At 51.3% G+C, this 15,985-nt stretch overlaps 7 protein-coding genes across 7 annotated transcripts; 5 read left to right on the forward strand and 2 right to left on the reverse strand.

Annotated features, from left to right (window-relative positions):
• The first annotated feature begins 159 nt into the window (after nucleotides 1-159).
• ASPVEDRAFT_37538 (uncharacterized protein) lies at nucleotides 160-1,269 on the forward strand. The gene has a single exon (XM_040811502.1). The coding sequence runs from the start codon at nucleotides 221-223 to the stop codon at nucleotides 1,082-1,084; it is 864 nt and encodes a 287-aa protein (XP_040663868.1). The 5' UTR covers nucleotides 160-220; the 3' UTR covers nucleotides 1,085-1,269.
• ASPVEDRAFT_37539 (TFIIH/NER complex subunit TFB3) lies at nucleotides 1,130-2,656 on the reverse strand. Its single transcript, XM_040811503.1, has 3 exons — nucleotides 2,514-2,656; nucleotides 2,214-2,454; nucleotides 1,130-2,158 (listed from the first exon to the last, which is right to left on the reverse strand). Exons 1-3 carry the CDS (start codon nucleotides 2,557-2,559, stop codon nucleotides 1,318-1,320), a joined length of 1,128 nt encoding a protein of 375 aa, XP_040663869.1. The 5' UTR covers nucleotides 2,560-2,656; the 3' UTR covers nucleotides 1,130-1,317.
• Nucleotides 2,657-2,778: 122 nt separating this feature from the next.
• Nucleotides 2,779-5,070, forward strand: ASPVEDRAFT_37540 (prefoldin-like protein). The gene has a single exon (XM_040811504.1). The coding sequence runs from the start codon at nucleotides 2,866-2,868 to the stop codon at nucleotides 4,678-4,680; it is 1,815 nt and encodes a 604-aa protein (XP_040663870.1). The 5' UTR covers nucleotides 2,779-2,865; the 3' UTR covers nucleotides 4,681-5,070.
• A 1,666-nt stretch (nucleotides 5,071-6,736) lies between these two features.
• On the forward strand, nucleotides 6,737-8,607 carry ASPVEDRAFT_79774 (putative GPI anchored cell wall protein; the record flags this gene model as incomplete). The annotated part of the gene is made up of 5 exons (XM_040816757.1): nucleotides 6,737-6,965; nucleotides 7,024-7,574; nucleotides 7,648-7,827; nucleotides 7,886-8,520; nucleotides 8,580-8,607. 5 exons carry the CDS (start codon nucleotides 6,737-6,739, stop codon nucleotides 8,605-8,607), a joined length of 1,623 nt encoding a protein of 540 aa, XP_040663871.1.
• Nucleotides 8,608-9,039: 432 nt separating this feature from the next.
• Nucleotides 9,040-11,333, forward strand: ASPVEDRAFT_37542 (uncharacterized protein). The gene is made up of 5 exons (XM_040811505.1): nucleotides 9,040-9,529; nucleotides 9,601-9,627; nucleotides 9,698-10,188; nucleotides 10,239-10,250; nucleotides 10,309-11,333. Exons 1-5 carry the CDS (start codon nucleotides 9,465-9,467, stop codon nucleotides 11,028-11,030), a joined length of 1,317 nt encoding a protein of 438 aa, XP_040663872.1. The 5' UTR covers nucleotides 9,040-9,464; the 3' UTR covers nucleotides 11,031-11,333.
• A 1,147-nt stretch (nucleotides 11,334-12,480) lies between these two features.
• ASPVEDRAFT_79776 (uncharacterized protein) lies at nucleotides 12,481-13,844 on the forward strand (the record flags this gene model as incomplete). Its single annotated transcript, XM_040816758.1, has 5 exons — nucleotides 12,481-12,564; nucleotides 12,621-12,686; nucleotides 12,732-12,836; nucleotides 12,890-13,364; nucleotides 13,435-13,844. 5 exons carry the CDS (start codon nucleotides 12,481-12,483, stop codon nucleotides 13,842-13,844), a joined length of 1,140 nt encoding a protein of 379 aa, XP_040663873.1.
• Nucleotides 13,845-13,997: 153 nt separating this feature from the next.
• On the reverse strand, nucleotides 13,998-15,713 carry ASPVEDRAFT_123568 (3-deoxy-7-phosphoheptulonate synthase class II; the record flags this gene model as incomplete). The annotated part of the gene is made up of 6 exons (XM_040806096.1): nucleotides 13,998-15,075; nucleotides 15,127-15,178; nucleotides 15,227-15,319; nucleotides 15,371-15,434; nucleotides 15,519-15,628; nucleotides 15,686-15,713. 6 exons carry the CDS (start codon nucleotides 15,711-15,713, stop codon nucleotides 13,998-14,000), a joined length of 1,425 nt encoding a protein of 474 aa, XP_040663874.1.
• Between the last annotated feature and the right edge of the window lie 272 nt (nucleotides 15,714-15,985).

Below are 15,985 nucleotides of genomic sequence, written 5' to 3' on the forward strand. Positions count from 1 at the left end.
AAATTATTTTTTTTTCGACGGCGCCAAGCGGAGCTGTGCACGGACCAACAATGAGAAAATCGCTTCGATCTTTTTCCGGCTCTCGACAACTGAACCGCGTTGCTCAGCAGCAGTCACCACAGCCCAACTTGCCGGGTTGTGAGCTCATACCCGTCCTTAATAATTGATCGCATCTTTTTCTCTCCGATTGAATATACCTCCCCGGGAATCAAACGCCGCAATGTCGCTCTTCCGCAACGGCGGCCGGACTGCCAGCGTGCAGCTCCGTGGTTTCTCCTCATCCTCAAGTCTCCGTGTCGGACCTGAATCACCCAACTTCATTGAGGTTCCCCGGACAATTCAACCAGATCTCCCTTCAAAACCCCGCGTCAAAGGTACATTACCGGTACCGCGTGAAATTTTCCCCCGTCGACGAGTGGACAAGCCCAATAAACAGTACATTGCCGCCGCTGCACCTCTCCCTACCAACCAAGAAAAGATCAATCCCGATGAGCCTCATGCTGAATACAGAGAACGGAAGCGGGAAATGGCCGACATGAGAAGACAGAACCTCAAGGAGGGCCTGCTGGAATTACACAAGCGGAAGAAATGGACGGATAGGACAATGGAAGAGCGAAGTCGCCAGCGACAAATTCAACGAGAGCGCGTTCTCCGCCAGACCGAACGAGACGATGAGCGCTATACTCGGCCTTCCATTGTGCAGGAAATGCTACCCAAGCGAACCCCTGTGTTGCCCGATCCCGGAAGAGAACAACGACTCGCCGAATCACGGCTCCGAGTAGAAAACAAGAAACGTGAGGAAGAGCTGGAGCGCCAGGACTCGCTACACACTCTTTATATGAATGCTCGCGAGTTCATTACCACCGAGGCCCAGCTCGCCGCCGAGATCGACAAGGTCTTCCCTGAAGGAGAGAATGAAGCTTGGCGCAGCGATTATAAGTATGGCGAAAACATTTGGAACTTAGGATTCCCCCGAAACCTAGGAACTCGCTCCGATGTCCCGAAACGCGAGTCCGAGCGTTGGGATGTTATCCAAGGCAGAGTCAAGAAGTTGGGAGAGCAGATTACTGGTGGGAAGATCTGAGGTTTAAGAGACTATTGAAGACTTGTATAATACTGTTATTTCCATGTAACTCGGAATTTGTATTTTGATTGCACCTATCTATACACCATGTACACCAATTTCTGCTATATGACCATGGTCCAAATAATCTATGCGAAGATAGCCAAAAGACAAAACGCCGCCGCTATGCAATAAACAAAAAGTGCAAAAGCAATGGCCTCCTTTTTGAGGCGTTCTTGCTTGTACTATACGGATCACTTGCTGCTCGATTCTGAGCCGGCGGCTAGAGCAGTTCCCTCTGTGCCGATAGGTTTCATGGCATTAAAGGAGCTCACTTCTCGTTGCGGAACTTCTTCATCGATGAAACATCCTAATCCTGCAAAGGCCTCGAGCATGGTTCGTGAATAGTATTCCTGAATGTCATAACCCCCTGCAAGCACTCGAGTATCTTGTCGAACATGATCAAGATAGGGAGACGGATAATAGTCGCGTATGGTGTAATAGTCCCGTTTGTAGGGAACCATCCCACCAAAAGGATCGTAGGGCAACTCCGGCTCTGGGGTTTTGATCTTCTTGAGACCTTTAATCAAGCCCGACCCACCCTCTTCGCTTGCCGCAGCACCAGTGGCGCCAGGCTTTTTGGCATCTGTCCCACGCAGTGCAGCCTGTTTCTGTCTGATTCTATCCTCTTCGCTACGCCGTGCTGAAGATTTCTTGAGCAAGACCTTCTGGCCCTCTCGCGCGATGGAAGCAGCGTCTGCCCCTCGTCCACTTGCAAGGCGGCTGAGAACTTCTTCTCGGCCAGCCAACAGCTCCTTTCGTTCGTTCTCGTACTCTTCCTTGGCAGCCTGCCGCCGTAGACGTGCCAGCTCTTGCTCTTGGTTTTGGCGTTCTTGAAAAGACGTGACTTCTTTCGCTTCGAGGGCTTGATTCGCACGGATGGAGCGCATGTTCTCCGACGCATAGCTTTGCAGGTCGGATTCGGTTTTTGCGACATCGATTTTGTTGACGAGATTAAATATGATTTCCTCCCGCTGCTCCAGGAAGTTATCCCAGTCTAGCTTGGAATCGAACTCTTCTTCTCGGCGGTTGAGACTACATGTAGTTAATTTTCTGTATGCTGAGAGAACGTGAAGAGCTCATAACTCACACTGTCATAACTCTGCGCCGTATATCTACCTCCCTCTCAACGTTTATATCCTCGAATGTCTGCTTGCGAAATCGATTCTTTCTCAGTGTCTTGTGGCAACCCGCTACGGGGCAGTTCGCAGGCCCTGAAGAGAATATTCTGTCCACGCACGACTCGCACATTTTGTGGTAGCATTCTGGGTTGATAAGAAATCGCATGTCTGGGTTCAAGTACCGCGAAGATTTGCAGACGGGGCAGACCTCTATAAAGAGCGTGGTCAGCCTGGGCTCCGGATTCCATACTCTGAGGGCGCGAACTTACCATCTTCATCCCCACGGTTAACCAAAGCCTCGCGAGAAGGGGCCATTGTGATAGTACCGCTACTCTGCGACGAGTAACGGCGAGATGTCTTCAGAGATGTCGGTTGGAGAGTAAGCCGCGATGTTCAAGGCTGTCGAAAGGTACCTAGCTCCTCGGTGGGCCATTATCAAGCAATCTCATGGACCAATCATATGCTCCAATCTTTGTTCCGCGCGGCGGAATTTCTTTTACTTTTTGCCGCCTGGAAAAGTTGCAGGCCCCTCGCAACTCACTCACCTTTTACATCCAACTCAGTTACGAGTTTTATTTTTTGACCTAACGGTCACGAAGTTACCTCTCCGTCCATGTGAATATGGGGGTTCCGGACGATAACATCGAAGGCCTCGAACGCCAGCGCCTCGAACTGGAAAGCAATGTCCTACAGCTGCAGCAGTCGCTTTACCACTGGAGAGAATGGGAGGCGGAGTACGAAGGCCTAAAGGAAGATATTGTCGATTTAGATGATGATGCTACAACAGACGATTTTCTACGAGTCAGCCGTAATTCTGGCGGGAGCCTCCTCACCGAAGATGAATTTCGAGTGATCGTCGGCGAGAAACAAGGACTCAAGCGGACAAAGACACAAGTCGCGGACCTTATATCAAGACGGATTGATTACGTGAGGGATAACGTTGTATCAATGGAAAAACGACTGCAAGCTGCTGAAAATCAGCTGCGAGTCTTAGATACTGTCGAACAGCAACACCCTGAATCAACGGCTGATTTTCCGATGAAAGAGATTATCGAGGAACTCGACGAAGATGGGGAAATTATCTCAAGCAAAACTACAACACCAGGAGACCAGGCGTCTGATCTGTTGGATATCTTGAAGAAGGCCGGCGTCAAGGACATACCGGATACTCCGAAGCCACATGACTCCGCACCTGGTGGCTCGTCATCGTCAGAGCCTACGTTGGAGGACCATGCTGTAAATTCTGAGGAGGAACATAAGCAGGACGTACAGCTGATGGCCCGACCAGAGTCCGCATCATCTGAGAACAATGGCGCCTCGACGGTACAGGCCTCAAGTAGTGCCAATGTTCCAATAGAACTCAAGAAGGAAATCCCAGTTGTGGATATTGACGAGTCCCCTGAGGATGCCAGACTTCGTCGGGAAATGTTGCAATATGGTCTTGACGAAGTTGGCGCGGTTGTCGCCGAGCTTGAGTTAGATGAGGATGCGGATGACATCTCCGTCGACGATGGGTCCGATTCATACACATTTGACGATGAAGATGAGGAAGAGGAAGAGGACGAATATGGACGCAGTATCCGACCTGTATTGGACGAAAACTACCACCAGCAGATGCGTGAGTTGGAAGCGAAATTGAATGCTCGGGGAATGTGGAACGCCGGAAAAGACATTACTTCACTACCGGTAGATGTGAAAGACGACCTAGAAGAGGCACGCAAGGTCAAAATCGAGAAGACGCCGGACTCGAATGGTGACGCAGGCCCGAAGGCAAAGCCGAAGAAGAAGGTTGCTTTTGCCGACGACCTTGACATTGCGCCAGCTCCTCAACCCCCAGCTCCAGAAACAAGGAAGGCTGCAACTCGAGAAACCGACGTTCCTGTTTTGTCAGACTCCATTGTCGAACGTGCGCAGCCTGTTGAGAAAGGCGCGGCCGATGCACCCGTTCCAAAGAAGACCTCCCGTTTTAAGACCGCTCGCGGTATGGCAGGAGCCATCGGCGATTCAAATCCGGACGCATCCCAAGGTGAGACTTCACGCAACAAGTCCTCTGCTCTGCGCAAAACTGTACCGCTCGCACCAACACCATCAATGCCATTATTTCCTGCCAAACCTACGGAGCCAAGGCCTTTCTCCCAACCCATCTCAGATGTCACGGAAAAGCCTCCAGGCCCTACTAAAAATAGAGGCAAGATCCTTGCAGATACGCTTATGGAGCGTGACACCTCTGAAGGAACCGCCACAGCCCCAGAGCCCGACGAGCTAGACGAAGAGCTACACTGCAAGGAGATTGCCACTGAATTCCACAGAATGAAGAGCAAAATGGCCAAACAAAACGGCGGCTCACTTGACGACGAAGAACCAGAAATGGTACCCGTCGAAACTCAAGAAGCCCCCAAGCGAATCAGCAAATTCCGGGCCGCCCGGATGGGCTAGTTGCTAGGTATATAACAAGAATTTTAGATTCAGATACCCGACAATACTTGTTCATTATGATAATCCGACGTCGATTGCGGACCACTCAGTAGACGATAGGAATTCTACACTTCTTACAATGAGCATACCATTTTTCTGTTGGTATACTCATCTGTATGGATTCCAAGATTAACGACTAGGGCTCTCTGACTAGTTTCCCTTTTGACTGTATTGTGCTCGTGTAGAGTACTTACCGTTAGAATTAGATGGAAATTCGGTTACGTTTCACCCTCTACATCATAGTTAGTTAACATAAATGGAACAAGGTGAATTGTCGTCAATCGTTTCCAGGAAGAGTACTACTGGATTGTCTGGGCTGTGGTCTTGGCCCAACTGTTCCCGAAATAGAAAACCCCCGTCGGCCTTGCTTCCGTTGTTGCCGACTCGATCCTCGGAGTTGTCCATGGCGGGGAACGGTCGTCATAAACCGATAGGGTAATGTCCGCATCACGACTTTGGGTTGATGGTAAATAATAACTATCGATGCTAAAATAGCGCGCGGCTTGTCACCGGCTAAACCCAGTGATCAGCTTTTAGCGCTTCAGCTAGCAACTACGAATTGAGCAGGGTTAATTTTGATAGAACCGTATTCGTTAAAAGCCTAGCACGGCTGTCAATGACACAGTGGGAGACGCCTCAAGAGCGCTTGTTTACGGAATCCTGCGGAGCGTGGCTGTTTCTATATTTACCCAGGCATCATTGTTCCTTGTCACCACATCAACGGGCACTCTGACAATGGTTAGTCTTATTACCTTGCGTCAGGCCCGGAAGACTTCTCGTCCTCGTCTCCAAAATCAATTTGCCTGGGCCTCCACCTCACTTGTTGTCAACAATGACGTTCAAGATGTGGATAGGATCTCCATGGGGAGTTACCTGGAAGAACAAGAGTACGTATCCAGTCTGACGCTGGCCATGCGAGAGCCGACTGCGATGGAGTGTGATGGAGTGGAAATGTGAGAATAAGTAACGCTGTTGGGTGCAATGCAGAGCTCTGGCCCACCGGATCCCTCGGGCGACCAGTTTTCCCCTTCCGGCCAGCCCATCATCGCCCGTCCCTGTTCACTGCTGCTCCACTGTGCTTCTCCACCAACTTTCACACTCCCACTTCACTCAACATGAGTGTTGACCCAGCAAACGGACAGTGACTGCCTTGACCTGTCCACAGTCGATCGAGCGAAATTATGGGCTGACAGACCGGGTCCAGACTATTCATAATTCTCGTCGCTCCACACAGGGTGCCGTGGAGGCTTCCTGCGATGCGCGAAAATGATGCAAGACATTTAGCCATCGGGACCTGGATTGCAGTTCATGGGCATCATTTCCCTGCAAGATAGTGAACTTGTCATCTATACAGAGAGCACCTAGATCAATGCAAAATTGTGGAGTTCTCCTCCCATGAAACCTCGCAAAGTGGACAACAGGCACACCAGAACAAAGCCTTTCACTTGCCCAGTGGCATGAGCAGAACCGGCCAGCTATGGTCCGGTGGTGGGCTTGTTAACACCGTCAGGACCACTTGCTTCCGTGGGTGAAGGCTTAATTTGCCTCTCAGGCTCGCAGAAGCTCACCTGAACCATGAATCGGAAAAGTTTTGTCCAAGCAGGGTCAAGCTCGACCTTGCACATTCACCGACGGCCCACTGTTGACTGATTACTTGCTTCGGTTTTACTGGCCGCCTAGTGACGGGGAGATGCATCCCGAAGCTGTTCTAAATCAAAATCTTAACTCCACCGCAGCCATGACGTCGAGCCCATCATCATTCACCGTGTTCCAGGCCAGATACTTTCGGTCAGATCACAGCCTTGTCCATGCTGTCATGATTGGGCCAGTCTTGAGCTGTCTTTCCAGGGTTCACAGCTTGCTGAAAGCTGATGATTACATACCATATTGTAACTTACCTGGAGAATCCACCCAAAGTTATAAAGTCGACTCCCCCCTCCAGCAGTGAAGGTCGAAAGCTAAACCTAACTCTTCCCCTCTACACTCGCTTCAACGGTTTGACATGCCTATCGTCAACATGAGGAATTTCGCTACCGTTGCGGCTTTTGTTGCTGGTGCTAACGCACTTGTTCCCCGTGACACCAGTTGCTGCTTCCACATCTCAGCATCTGGTGAGACCTCTGGCCAGGTCGGTCAGCTTGGTGATGGACAGAACCGCATCGGCGGCAATACCCCTCAAGGCCAGTTCTGTATCGACTCAGATGGCTCCATCACTGATGGCAGCGGACGTGGCTGCATCTTGACTCGTACGTTGATTTTCTAAATACACGGTTGGATATATTGCTAATGGTTTGCTTCACACAGCTCCCACAACACAGTTCCAGTGTGACCTGGGCGCGAGCCCTACCCCAGGATTCTCTGTCAACACAAACGGCCAGCTCGAGTACAACGGACAAACCAACTTCGTTGCCTGTGAAACTGGTGAGAATGGTGGCCTGAACATCTACACCTCGCCCAACAGCGGAGACGTCACCGGCTGCGTCAGTGTGCAACTGAACGCCGATTCTTGCGCGGGATCGGGTGCCGGCTCCGGTTCTAGCTCTGTCCCGGTCCAGCCCTCGTCTTCCGCTCCTGCACCTAGCTCTAGTGTCCCGGTGATCTCACCCTCGCCTAGTGTTCCTGGCGGTGGTGGACAAGGCCCCGGCGAAGGCACTACTACTGTTCCTGGCTCTACTGCTACCGTTCCCATTGTCTCCCCCTCGCCTAGCGGTCCCGCCGGTGGTGGTGGTGGTGTAGGCCCTAGCGGCCCTGCTGGCGGAGGTCAAACCCCTACCGGCCCTGCTGGTGGAGGCCAAATCCCTACTGGTCCTGCTGGCGGAGGCCAAATCCCTACCGGCCCCGCCGGTGGTGGTGGTGTAGGCCCTAGCGGCGTGCCTGGCACTTGTGAGGGCTGCCCTGCCACATCAACTGTATACACTACTGTCACAGTCGGCTGCCAACCTGGTGTCCCTGGTGGAGGTGAAACACCTACTGGTCCTGCTGGTGGTGGACAGACCCCTACTGGTCCTGCTGGCGGAGGTGAAACCCCTACTGGTCCTGCTGGTGGTGGACAGACCTCTACTGGTCCTGCTGGTGGTGGTCAGACCCCTACTGGTCCTGCTGGCGGTGGTGAAACCCCTACTGGTCCTGCTGGTGGTGGNCTACTGGTCCTGCTGGTGGTGGTCAGACCCCTACTGGTCCTGCTGGCGGTGGTGAAACCCCTACTGGTCCTGCTGGTGGTGGACAGACTCCTACTGGTCCTGCTGGTGGTGGACAGACCCCTACTAGTCCTGCTGGCGGAGGTGAAACCCCAACTGGTCCTGCTGGTGGTGGACAGACCCCTTCCGGTACCCAGCCCGGCGGAAGCTGCCCTACGGACCTTTCGGGCAACTACGAGTACCCCCATTTGATCGTCCCCATTGACTCTTCCTCGCCAGACCAAGCCGCAGGTACCTCTTTCAACGGAACTGTGTCGTCGTCCGTGTCGACTATCTTCAACTTCGACATTCCCCAATCGGATGCTGGAAAGACTTGTAGCCTTGTCTTCCTCTTCCCTAAGAAGGAGGATCTCGAGACTTCGTCCTACAGCTTCAGCGGAGACGGAAAGGTTCAATTTGGAGCCGTAACCTCGCCGGCCACCCAGCAGACCACCTACAACACCGCTCCGGCTATTGGCCAGAACTACGGTGAATTCACTATCTCCCCCGGCAACTCCTATGTCATCAGCACCACCGAGTGCCCTGCTGGCCAGACTGTCGGCTTCGAGATGTCGAACGCTGGAAGCACGGAACTCGACTTCTTCGAGGACTACAACCCTTCGCCGTGAGTATCCCCGCACGTATATAACACTTTTGAGGCAACAGTAGCTAACTTGGATATAGTCTTGGTCTGTACATCACCGTCTGCTAGATTGGGCAAAGGTGTTCTAAGATCTAGTCAGTGATCCTGTCTGGGTATGAAAGGCAGACAGGATTCCCGATGGAAGGCGCGAAACGAAAAGATGACCATAATGGCCGTAATGAGTTGTACAACATAACATAACTTTCATATGTTCTGGATTAGTTAGGATAACGCTTTAATCTTTGGATGCCATTCCTTCTTTTGATTGTCTAAATAAAATTATTATTATTTCGGTTTTCAGAAAATTTCCATGTCTAGTGATTAAAGAAAGGACATTACTCATGTTCTTTAGATTGATCAAGTGGCTTTTCATAACATTGTGTCTGCCTAAGCACCAGGCAAATATGTTGTCGCCAGTTATTCTAGGCAGCATGATTCACCATGTATTTTTGTTCCAAATGCGGGTTTTCACAAAGCCAAGACTCAAGGGCCAGACAGCTCAAGTGCCCAATAGCCAGAAGGAGGTAGACGCGGCGACCGGTGTGGCTGAGCCGACCCCTACAGACGATCGCTGCTAGTGAGAGACTGTGGGAGCAGCTGGGCGCGTGTGGGCGGAGTTGGCTCGTCACAGAATCCATTGCATATTTATAGGCAAGTCCCGCCAGGTGTGGATTCACTGGATTGGGTCTTGGGAGGTCCAGCCAAGATGCTTTGTCCTCCCCCGTCTCAGCTCTCCTGAGTTCATAATCCTCCGCTCCTCATTAAACGTCCCTGGTTCTCTCGCCGTTCTCTCCACGTGCATGGTTTCCGGAAGTGCTCCTGGACAGCCCGACCGTGTACGACTTGCTCGCATTGACCGACTCCTCGCTTGATTAACTATCAGGTAGCGTCCAGCCTCTGACGAAGCGGCGCCGCGCTAGATGGTGATGGACCGTCTGCCTTCTAAACTCCCCTTCTCGAAGCGCCGATTGCGGCCGCGAGTGATCATTTCGTGAGTCGACCAGCAAGATCTCCTGCGGTATTCACTGGATCGATTTTTGCTAACGCGTGGTTTTGTTACAGATATATCATCGACTATGTCGTCCTTGTGTCCGTTTTCTCCGTGCTACCCAATGGCTGGTCCAATTTTTATCGCAACACCTCGCTAACAATAGCCCAGCGGCCTCGTCGTCGGTTTCTACATCATCGATAGGCTCGAGCCATATCATCAGCGTTTCTCTTTAAACAATATATCCCTTCAGTATCCATATGCCGACCCCGAGCGCATATCGATTTTCGCAGCCGTCGCTTGTTCGGGGGGAGGTCCGCTCGTTATAATTGCTATCTACACACTGTTCGTTGACGGGCTATTTTCGCACAACAAACCGATTAAAACGAATGGGAAGAGGAAGTTTACAGGGCCATACCGGTTCAAGGATCGGCTGTGGGAGTTCAACTGCGGGTTTCTTGGCCTTGTCCTATCCCAGGCGCTGGCTTTTGTTATTACCCAAGCCCTGAAGACTGCTTGCGGCAAGCCCAGGCCGGATGTCATTGCTCGGTGCCAACCTAGGCCCGGTAGCGCGGACGGTGTGCCCTTTGGGCTGTCGGACTATAGTATCTGTACTGGGGATCCTCATATCTTGAAAGATGGCTTCCGGTCATGGCCTTCAGGTATGTTTCGCGTTCTGGACTTGGGATTTGCGGGTGCTAACTTGTCGCAGGTCATAGTAGCTGTAAGACACTTCCGTGACAGTTGAAATTGCAAATACTAACTTGTTATTAACCTTTTAGCTTCGTTCGCGGGTCTGTTCTATCTATCGCTTTGGATCGGCGGCAAATTGCATATTATGGACAACAAGGGCGAAGTCTGGAAGATGTTCCTGGTTATGTTTCCCTGCCTCGGCGCAACCCTGATCGCCGTATCCCGAATTATGGACGCGCGACACCACCCATTCGACGTGATCACCGGGTCGCTACTAGGTATAATCTGCGCCTCTATCTCCTACCGGCAATACTTCCCATCCCTCTCCGAACCCTGGAAGAAGGGTAGAGCCCATCCGATTCGATCTTGGGGCACCGAGCCAGCATATCCAGGTGCGTACGGTCCGACGGATAGCACCGCCGCGCTTCGGAACCCCGAAGACGATCGGATGCACGAGCCCGCGCCATCTGTGATCCCGGAATCCGCTCCGCCTCCCCAAACATACCCTCCACTTAACCCCTACGCTCCAAGTGTATACTCTCGCCCAGCGCGCGAAGACGCCTGGTCATCATCGAGTGAAGAAGATGTCGCGAACGGATTCGAAATGCGCCCGGGATATACCCGTACTGCTAATCCGGCTCTTCCCACATATGAGCCTGCGATGGCATATCAATCTCAGACGATGCCAACGAGCCCCAGTCCAGGACCGGGGCCGGCCCAGGGAGCTCTGCATCCGGGGATGGCCATTAGTCCGCCTCCTGGAGTTGCAATAACTCCCCCGCCCCCTGGAACGCGACCACATGGCGCTTGATATCCCATTTATATATGAAAGCCAACTTTGGATTATTTGCATCTCCAATGTTACGACTAACGATTTAGATTGTTTCTTGGCTATGTCTGCTATCTATCTACTTGGGTTAGATTTGGTAGACAGCGAGCATTCACCTATTTCATGCCTTTTGCGATACCATGAATTGCTTTGGATTTGAATGGATATGTTGAATTGGATATGGCATTGATATCAACTTTGTACTACTACACCTACACCGCATATTTTTGTTTTGATATAGCCGCTAGCCAGGTGTTGCTACTGCTGAATATACATGCATTCCATATATATGTGCTCTGGTATCGTACTTGCTTCAATAGATTAAATTTCTATTTAACCTTCCAATCCTCGAAACAAACAGCCCCTCTGCAATGTCTGAAATATCGGGATCGTAATTGGCCCGAGGAATGATATGGTAAGATTTTTGTTGTGCACATGGCATGACGAGTACAGAGTATATATAATGGCATCAACAGCACAGCTAGCCCCACCACTGGAGATATCTGTCCCCCGCACGGAGAGAGTTGGTGCTAGAATCTAGGAGAATTCAGAGAACGGGAAGCTTAAGGTGACTCCGGCGATAGCTAACAGTTTATTGAGCCGTTTTGGGCTAATTATTAATATATATAAGGTCTAGATGGTTGTAGTGGCTAAGGCACGACCATTGCCACGTGTGATGCTCTTCATATGAAGGCGATCCTCCACGAGGGCGCTGTCGCCAAATAATTAAATGAAGACCGTTGCAAGGACAAATTCCAAGTCCAAGTCACAGGCCAATTCTTTTTTGTTCTCGGACAGAGAATCAAATCTGCAGAATTGGCTCGGCCTTCGACTGCTGGCCAAGGGCTGGCTAACACAAGCAAAGCCTGCGAGGCGAACAAGCGAGCAACACCATACAGGGATTTCATTGTGCAATTCCGAACCTGATGCTGATTCTGGATAAAGCCTCTTCGAAGCAGGATTTATCTGCTTGAAGACTTCCTTCCATCTTGAGCCCGTCCAGGGTTCCCCTCACGGCCGTCGGACCATCTCTGGCTGCCAGCCCGCAATCTCTCAACGTCGACCAACAGGATCCTGCGGCAGGACTTGTAAATTCGCTTGTGCATCGATCGTGGAGAAACGACTGGGTGGTGATTGTGACCCGCGTTCCACTATCTTCGCCTAGGAGTGATGGTGCGACAGACCCTGGTCGAAACAGCGGTGGATCCTGGAGTTTTTTGGCTGCACGTCGATGCTCGTTAATGGAAAGTCAAGAGGCCAGAATGAATACTCCGCGCTCAAGTCTTCAAGACTCCAGACTAGATTACGTATTCTTCTGCAGGAGTCTTAAGCCTTAACCGTGCCTGAGTGGGGTTCGCGTGTTGCGACAACTTGACCTGATCTTGTTCTGAACGTCTTTACGTCCTTCAGCGGCGTGCTGAAAAGACTCATTATGGGTGCAGCTGGAATGGTCGATGCTGTTAGGGGAGTCGCACTGGCAATGGCCATTTTGTGCACCCTAGTCTGCTGTCTCAGGGTTGGTTCTTCCTGTTGATATCACGTCGTCCATGGCTTGCTGCTAACTACTCATAGCTGTACAAGCGATGGGTGGCCGTAAAGACGTTCGAAATGGACGACTACCTAGTAATTATAGCACTGGTATGACCTTTCTCGAGTTATATTCATTATATCTAATACGCTCAGCTCCTGGTTGATGGCTACTTGGCCCTCGCATACACTTTTACATACTACGGCCTGGGCCTCCACCACGAGGACGTCCCCAGTGATGATGCAGTAGTATGGATGAAGGTACTTACTTTATGTCCAGCTATTTACTTACGCTAAACCTTGACATCCCAAAGATCTACTATGCCTCCCTCTGCAGCACCCTCGTTGTCAGCGCCATCGTCAAAGTCAGCCTGGCAGCCTCCGCAATGCGCATCTTCCCCCAGCAGCATCACATCAAACTCATCAGCCGGTACCTCATCTTACTCCTTACTATTTTCGCTATATCTGGAGTTCTCGCCCTTGTCTTCCAGTGCAACCCCATCCGCGCCTTCTGGGACAAGACGCGAACAATCGAACCAGTCCCAGACTCCGGCGCCTGTTTCTCAGCGGAAAAGACATTCGCCATAAACATGTACCAGGGCGTGCTGTTATTTTTGTTTGACATCATCCTCCTAATCCTTCCAATACCGACTGTCTGGAAATTGGATATGCCGACTAGACACCGCGTCCTCGTGCTCCTCCTGTTCGGTTTAGGCCTTGTTGCTTGTGCCGCTGCGCTCGTGCGCTTTGTGATCGTGGTTTACGTCCAGAATACTACTGATATGCCATGTACTTCCTACCTACAGACCCACCCACCCACCCACCTATATACATACTTCCTTACTGACCACATCCACAGTTATAACAGCCCCGTCGTTGATATGCACCATCATCGAATCAGCGCTCGGCCTCCTAATCGGCTCGCTCCCCATCCTCCACAAATCCTTCCCCGTATCAATCACCAGCAGGAGACTGAGTCGGAGTCAGAGTCGCGCTGGTGCCCGGTGGGCCGCATCCCATCCACACTCAGCAACGGTATACGAACTTGGTAATAGCTGGGGACGCAAGCGGGGAGACGGCATTTTGAAGATCTCCGAGGTGCATACTAGTTTCCATGAATATAGGGCTTCCATGCTTGCGAGGCCAGAGAGTCAGGAGAGGATTGTGCCTGGGAACCTAGGTGGTAGTGATACTAGTGCGATATATGGGCTGGGAGGTGGGAGGTGGGGAGGGGTTAAGGTTAATGTTAGTTCGACGCCTAGGTATTGAATTATACTCCTACTCATATATTAAATGATGACTGAATGTCTTTGTATCATTGATATGGTATGTGAGTAGTACTAACCAACGAACAACAAGGCAGGCCCGAAAATATAGACTATCTAACTTTTACTTTTACTGTTATATTACTACCAACCGCTCTTAGATAGAATTAACGCCTTCTTCCCCCTCCATCTCCCTGTAGAAACCCGCAACCAAAAACGCCAATTCTAACGCCTGCTTCTCATTCAATCTCGGGTCACAAAATGTCGTATACCTCTCTCCAAGCCCCTCCTCCGTCAGCCCCCCGGCACCACCAACACACTCCGTAACGGCCTCGCCAGTAAGTTCCAGATGCATGCCACCTAGGAAACTACCACTAGCGCGATGAATCTCCAGCGCCTGTCGCAGCTCCGACAAGATATCCTCAAAGTGTCTCGTCTTGACACCCGTCGGCGTGGACTGCGTGTTGCCGTGCATGGGATCGCATTGCCAGACGGGTATATGGCCGGAGGATTTCACGGCCGCAATATGGCCCGGTAGATGGGCGGCGATGTTCCGTGCTCCGTATCGGGAGATGAGTGTGACTTTGCCGATCTCGCGGTCTGGGTTCACGGTGTTAAGCAGGGCAACCAAGTCCTTAGGATCCATTGATGGGCCGATTTTGATGCCGATTGGGTTGGCGATGCCGCGGAAGAACTCGACATGGGCGCCTGTAAGTTGGCGCGTGCGGTCGCCGATCCAGAGGAAGTGCGAGGATGTGGCGTAGAAGCTTTTTGGTGGTTGTGAGGCGGTGGATGCGGTGGGTTGGAAACTTGGGGTTGGTGGCGTGGGGTCTTTGAGGAGACGGGTGAGACTGGTTTCGTATTCGAGGAGGAGACCCTCGTGGCTGGTGTAGACGTCGACTGTCTCTACGCCGCGATCTGTGTCGATCCCGACGGTTTGCATGAAGCGGAGGGCATCTTTGACTCTAGTGACGATGCGCTCGTACTTTTCTTTGATGGCCGGTGTGATGACGTGCCCAAGACCCCAGTCGAGAGGGGAGTGGAGGTCTGCTAGGCCTGAAGAGAGCGAGGCGCGAAGGTAGTTGAGAGTTGATGCGGAGTGGAAGTATGCAGATACCAGACGCGAAGGGTCTGGACGTCGGGATTCAGGCGTGGCATCGAAACCGTTGATGTTGTCTCCACGGAAAGAAGGCATTTCGACGCCATTTATGACTTCCATAGGACTTGACCGGGGCCTAGGTCCGTTAGCCATTGATTTAGTTTTTAGCAAGGCGGGCGAAGCTCACTTGGCGAATTGCCCTGCAATGCGTGCGATACGCACGACAGGCATGTTTGCTCCTACAAACAATCAGTCAATGGTCTTCAATAATACATAAGAGGACATACCCCAAATCAAGACAAGACTCATCTGGAGAAGCAGCTTGACCTTTGCCTCAATCATATCCTGATTACAGTAATCAAATAGCTCCGCACAGTCCCCTATATTATATATTAGCAAAACGACTACAATATCGATCGTGAAGACCATACCTCCTTGGAGAACAAAAGCCTTGCCGAGAGCTACATTCTTTAGACTCTTCTTCAGATTGGCAATCTGCACCCCGATTAGCAAAAAAAAAAAAACATTGCCCCATCTGTGCGAAAATAACAAGCACCGCTGGAGAAACAAAATGCGCACCTCATGAGTAGTGACAAGCGGGGGAAGCTTTTCGAGTTTCTGGAGCGCTGATTGAACGCCCTCTGCGTCGTCATAGACAACATCCTGTTTGATGGGCTTTCCTGTCCAGGCTGTTGTGGAATATCGTCAGCGGATGTATCCCCAAGAGTAAGATATGACAGGCTTACATTTTGGGGTCCAGGGTTCGGCGCTCATGGTTTGTGAATTTTATCGATCGCAGCAGAACAATTGGGGAAGTAGGAGATATGTCTTCACTGAGTGTAGATGATTATGACTCAGATGGCGGTCAAGAATGCAACAGGCGAGGTCAATGCCACCAGAGCAACCATGCAAGCAAAATAGCAGCACTTCGAAGATCGAAGATCTCTTTTGTGATTCATGCAGGCAGCCACAGCTACGTGCGGTTATTTGCGGCCCGAGACCACCACGTGATTTCAGGACTTATATACATATGCTTGTCCATGGCC

This window comes from Aspergillus versicolor (assembly GCF_001890125.1).
Source record: "Aspergillus versicolor CBS 583.65 unplaced genomic scaffold ASPVEscaffold_2, whole genome shotgun sequence".
In the NCBI taxonomy this organism is placed as follows: Eukaryota; Fungi; Ascomycota; class Eurotiomycetes; order Eurotiales; family Aspergillaceae; genus Aspergillus; species Aspergillus versicolor.

Coding starts and splice junctions, on each gene's coding strand:
- ASPVEDRAFT_37538 (XM_040811502.1), top strand. CDS start 221: ATGTCGCTCTTCCGCAACGGCGGCCGGACTGCCAGCGTGCAGCTCCGT.
- ASPVEDRAFT_37539 (XM_040811503.1), bottom strand. CDS start 2,559: ATGGCCCCTTCTCGCGAGGCTTTGGTTAACCGTGGGGATGAAGATG. Junction 2,455..2,513: donor TAACCGTGGGGATGAAGATG/GTAAGTTCGCGC, acceptor CGCTCTTTATAG/AGGTCTGCCCCGTCTGCAAA. Junction 2,159..2,213: donor CGGCGCAGAGTTATGACAGT/GTGAGTTATGAG, acceptor AACTACATGTAG/TCTCAACCGCCGAGAAGAAG.
- ASPVEDRAFT_37540 (XM_040811504.1), top strand. CDS start 2,866: ATGGGGGTTCCGGACGATAACATCGAAGGCCTCGAACGCCAGCGCCTC.
- ASPVEDRAFT_37542 (XM_040811505.1), top strand. CDS start 9,465: ATGGACCGTCTGCCTTCTAAACTCCCCTTCTCGAAGCGCCGATTGCGG. Junction 9,530..9,600: donor CGGCCGCGAGTGATCATTTC/GTGAGTCGACCA, acceptor GTTTTGTTACAG/ATATATCATCGACTATGTCG. Junction 9,628..9,697: donor ATCGACTATGTCGTCCTTGT/GTCCGTTTTCTC, acceptor ACAATAGCCCAG/CGGCCTCGTCGTCGGTTTCT.